Raw genomic sequence first — 5,382 nt, forward strand, 5'->3', positions numbered from 1 at the left:
GATTGAGGCTCCCTCAACCCAGGTGTGTCAAGTTGACACTAAAGCTGTCCAGCACAATTGACCCCTTGTCAACTTGACACACAAACACATCAATTATTAAACCATAACCTTTCCAATTCTTGTCCCCGAGATATGATGTTAATATTAACATCACAACATAAGACAGTACAACCTTAAAAACCCCACAGTCCTTAAAAAATCAAAACATTTTAAAGTCCAAAGTCTCTTTTAAAAGTCTCTCAACTGTGGGTGGGCTTCTGTAAAATCCAAAACAAGTACTGTCTTATTTCAAAGGGAAGAATCGGGCACACCTAAGCAAAACCAAAGTCCAGCAAAGTAGCTCAAGGCTGGACATCTGGGATTCATTCAAGATCTTCTGGGCTCCATAGGGTTCTGAAAGCTCCACTTCCCTGACTCTGCTGTCCACAGCACACACAGCTCATCTCGCAGATGCACGCCAGCCCCATTCCATACCTGCCACTGCCCTTGGTGGTCGTCCCACGATCCTGGCATCTCCAAAAAGCTGGGGTCGCCACTGAAACTGAGGCTACACCTTCACCAATGGCCTCTTCTTGCCTCTTGGGGTGCAAAACCTCAGATTCTCTCCATGACCCCTTCACTCCTGGGGTCTTCACTGCAACCTAAGCTGCACTTTCACCTATGGCCTCTCCTGGCCTCTCAGAGCACCAAGCCTCAGCTGCTCTCTGTGACCCCTTCACACTTTCAACACCAGAGCCATGCAGAAGACCCTTACACATTACCAAGTCCTGCTTCCAGCTTGAAATAGAGGTGCGGGTCCCCTCTGTGCTGAGGAAAAACCTCCCAGAAGACTCCACCACAGTGATGCTGGTATCTTGTTACTTTCAGCTGATTTTTCAGCCCCAGCTAACCAGCATCAATTGTTCCAGTAAAGCAAAGGTTTTACTTCAGGTTCTGGTCTTTTCTTAATCACAGCTGATTCTTCAGCCCCTGCCAACCAGACCCACAGATTCTCAAGTCAAAATATCACAGGAACAGTTCTGACAGTCTCCACTTCCCTTTGACGCTTCACAAGCCAGGCCTCCATCATCCACAACTCTTTCAGCATAACTGTTCCAAGCTCCACAGCAACAAACTCTGAGCACGCAATGGCTTTTCCAGCCCAAAGTTCCAAACATTTCCACAGTCCTCCCCAAAACTCCAAGGTCAGGTCTGTCACAGCAATATCCCACTCTCTGGTACCAATTTCTGTCCTGGTTTGTTTCTTCATTGCTGTGATTTAAGATAATCTAAAGTTACTGGCTCTTTCCCTCCTTATCTGACTTTATGACGTTTTTTCCTATCATTCATGGGGTGACCACTCATAAGGAATACTTGGACTAGATGCAGATATGCCATTCTGCTGGGGTTTTTCATGAAAACAGGAGGCAGTGGACTGCCCCCTTGCCCCTAAGCATCTCTCTTCATTTGGGAGGTGGGCCCATGGATAAGCAAGCCTGCCTATAATTTTCTCCTTTACTAAATGATAATCAGGCATATAATAATTATAGTTGACATAGATTCTAAACGTACAAATTTCTTGCTAAAATTGTTTAGAAGGGAGTGATTCATACTGCTATTATTTCACACTCCCTTTCCAGGGGGATTTTGAGTTTAGGCCTTTTTTTCTGAAATTTTTCTTCTGAAATTTGTATTTCTAGCACATGACTGAAACCATTTCTACACATTGAATTTTGTGTATTTGGTCTGTGATTTGACTTTCCAAGTTTTATATTAAGACATGAAGAAGTTCATGCTAACATTGAATGAGCTTGTCTATGAAAACCACAAGAAACTGTATCTGATCAAACTAAATTTAAAAAATTTATTATGTAATGTTTCACAGTTTACATAGTACATGCGGAGTGTCAAAAAACCTTTTGAAACTTTTCCTGCATATTTTGACTTGTGGTTTTATTTCTCTCTAAATTAGGCCTGGACATTATAATTACAATATTCCTGTTAATAAGAACACACCTACCAATGTTAAATTCTCTCTGGAAATCAAGTAAGTACACAGCTATAAGAAACAATGGTGCTTCCTAATTCACCGACCAGTAAGTCTGAATTTATGCCACAATTTACCAAGTTAGGACATAAAATGCTGTCAGTCCATGTTTACTGATAAAGGGTAGAGAGGTGGCCATTGGAAGTGGGTGGGAGCATCTAGGATCCTCCAGGCATAGTCACCACACTCATGCTGATGTGATCCCCACAGGCTGCAGATTGCCTTTGTGGGGCCAGGCAGCATCACAAGCATGGGTAGTAAAGGGTGGTGCGGATGGGGGAGGGTCTGAATATGATCAAAATACAATGTATGAAATTCTAAAAAATTCAGTAAAATATTTTTCATAGAAGGATGGATTTCATCCTCTTAATGATGATTAATGAGTTGACCTTTAGGGAAAGAACTGCCCTTACTTGTAGGTTTTCTGCCTTGATAACTTTAAAAGCTGATGATTTCTTTCTTTTAATTAAACGAGTTCTCTGATCATTTCAAACGTGTATAATGCATTCTGGTTCCCTTTCCCCTACCCTCTCCCATCTCCCTCCCGTACCAAGCCCCCTCACTCCCAAACCCCTGCCCATTTGCTCACCTTGCAATTTTAAACACTATTACCCAAACCAGCACTTTGAATCCAAAAATCTTTGCAGCTTCAGATAAATGCAAATTCAGCTGCCAATGAAAGAAGAATGTATCCAAAAGTCATGGAGACTTAGGGAGATAGACATTTTGATGAAGACTGATTTGAGTCATGATTCTAGCTTTAGAGCCCATCCTCTGTGATTTAGTCGTCACCTGAGGTCCGGCTTTTTTCTGTGGCAGTGAGCGGAGCACCAGCATGTTGGCATCACTGACCACTGTGTCCCGAATGCCCGTTGGGAACCCTGGAAGATCTCCAGGCCTCATTCCCACTGGTTCCTCTTCTCATATGTGCGGCCTGTAGAACTAACTGCTTTTCCTTTGTCCTCTTTTGCCTTTGTCTCCTGAAGTACAACAGAGCCATTGATAGTCTTCCAGTGCAAATTCACCCTTGGAAACATATGTTTTCGCAGTAAAAGGGAAACTAAAGGGATTCGAAGTCATGAAGAAGACTCCCAGGAGATGACACAGGTAATGCTTTCTGGCTCCTTAACATTGTGTCCTGTTACAGTAGAAGTATGTTTAGAATTATGGTATCTGTTCGCTACTGAGAGAGGGATGCCTGGAGCCAAATGCCAGTGCTCCTTGCTGGTTGACCCTAGCCACAGGGCGTGGCTCAGCATCTTCCTTGTGTCCTTTAGAGGTTGCTGATGGTTCTAGTGGTACTTGATTAAAAGCTGTTATCACGGAGCCTCTCTGACAGTCTTTCAGAGAAAACTAACTACTCTAGCCTATACTTCTTCCATCTGAGTGTAAAATGTGGTTATGAAATGCATCTCTCTCATTCATTGTTTAGGGGTATCAGCACATTTGGAGCCTCCCTGTGGCCCCATTCTCTGATAGCGCGTACCATTTCCGTGTGGCTGCACCAGTAAGTTTGTTTTTCTTTCCCCCTTTTCAGTAAGAAATTAAACACTTAGCAAATAAAAAAAATACTTTAATATTCATCTTCCTCTTTTCCTGTTCTCACAGGATTTAGCTGACTGTTCAACAGATCCTTTTTTGGCTGGAATATTCTTCACAGATTACTTCTTTTATTTCTATCGACGTTGTACCTAATTTATTCAAGTTTGGAGACTTTTACCAAAGAAAAATACTCAGAAATACAGTTAACAGAAGCTGGCATTTCCTCTTGCAATTTCTTTCACCTCTCTGTAAAGCATCCATTTTTTTTCCCTTTTTTTTTTTTTTTTTTTTTTTTTTTTGGGTTTGTGTTTCGTTTGTGGTTGCTTTTGAAGTGTCTTGAGTTGCAACGTTATTTATTTGTGTTCTTTCTAGAAAGTAAAAAGTAAAATGTTTGTTGGAACTTGAGAGAATCTGGTGTTTGATTTTGTCATGACTATGAAGAAAACATTTCCTGGAATAAACAGTAATGTTGGGTCCGAAAATACTGCTTCTGTTATGAAAGAGGCTGTGGGGTCAAAATTCATTATGCCTTAATGCATTTCCAAGTTTTTGAGAAATAAAACCCCAAAAGGCCATATTAACTTGGACCCACTAAATATGGACTTGATAATTCATGAGATGGTAGAGAAGGGGTAGCTGTGGGAGAGGGTAAGTTGTCTGATGTTGAGAATGCACTCAGGCAAACTATTGTGTGTGCATGTGCATATTTGTGTGTTACATATATATTTATGTAATAGAGTATAGAACATAACTTGCAAATGAAATGGGTTCAAGAGGAAGCACAGCCCTTCTCTGTCATGCTTGATGGACAGTGAATTTTCTGCATATAGACAGAAGCTTCTGTGTTCAGAGCCCACTGAAATTCACCAAAGTAGCTAATCCTAAACTCCTTGTCTCTGTTCCTCAAGCATTTCCTTGGGCTCTTGCCTACAGTGCCTCCCTCGCTCCCTCGGCCTACCCACAGTCCCCAGTGTGTGTCTTCCTAAAGCATGGCATGACCTCTTGTCTTGGAAACCATTCCTGAGTGAAAGGCCCCTGTTTTGGTGTCAGGAACTTCCTGATTTCTTAGTGTCATTATAGCCCGGTTTTCTGTTAACGCTTAACTTTTCGAGTGCTGAGTGCCGAGCCATGCTCATAGTAGCTCTGCCGAGCTGCTGAACTTGAAATCACTCTGGTCAGGGTCAGTGAGGATGAGGCTATTTCATTTTTTACCTTCACAGTGGTAATCAGCAGTAATATGAGCTCTACTTTCAGACAGTATTAAATATGTGCCATGTGGATGGAAATTAAGTGTATAACCTTAACAATTAAGGGAAGACCTTGTTCTTGCTCTCATAGAGGCATTTTGAAATAAACTTCTTAATGCAAAGGGAGTTTAAACTAGCAATCAGGACCTGAGACTCTGAAGCCAGATAGTCCTACCCTTGAGTTCAAATCCTGACTTTATCTGTGTCTTCTTAGGTGAGTTCTTTAATTTTCCTAAGCTTCAGTTTCTTCATTTATAGAACAGGAGAGTGAATATTCATGACAGGATTGATTTAAGGCAAAGTACATAAGGCACAGATAGGTCCTAAGTAGCTATGAGCTTGTACTGTAATATTTGTACACACTAGAAAGATTATAGTGAGTTATCAAGGCACCTAGTAACTAAATACACATATACTGAAGTGTTTTCATCAGTTAAAACCCAAACTGCATACAGAGCATAAGCATGCATATTATATCATGTTTCTATTTTTTTTGTATTTTGAAAGTATTTTTCCTTTATAAATTATATAGCCTTTCTAGAACATGGAAGAAGGTAGCTACTTAGG

The 5,382-nt window shown here is 41.2% G+C and overlaps 1 protein-coding gene across 1 annotated transcript in view; it reads left to right on the forward strand.

Annotated features, from left to right (window-relative positions):
- Window positions 1–3,824, forward strand: part of Myrfl (myelin regulatory factor like) — a 153,716-nt gene extending 149,892 nt beyond the window's left edge. The window contains exons 22-25 of the mRNA XM_029558986.1: window positions 1,952–2,026; window positions 3,013–3,133; window positions 3,459–3,533; window positions 3,635–3,824. Coding sequence (XP_029414846.1) covers window positions 1,952–2,026; window positions 3,013–3,133; window positions 3,459–3,533; window positions 3,635–3,721 — 358 coding nt within the window. The 3' untranslated portion in view covers window positions 3,722–3,824. The remainder of the gene's footprint in view (window positions 1–1,951; window positions 2,027–3,012; window positions 3,134–3,458; window positions 3,534–3,634) is intronic.
- Window positions 3,825–5,382: the final 1,558 nt, after the last annotated feature.

This window comes from Nannospalax galili, unplaced genomic scaffold (genome assembly GCF_000622305.1).
Source record: "Nannospalax galili isolate Female #2095 unplaced genomic scaffold, S.galili_v1.0 scaffold749, whole genome shotgun sequence".
Lineage (NCBI taxonomy): Eukaryota > Metazoa > Chordata > Mammalia > Rodentia > Spalacidae > Nannospalax > Nannospalax galili.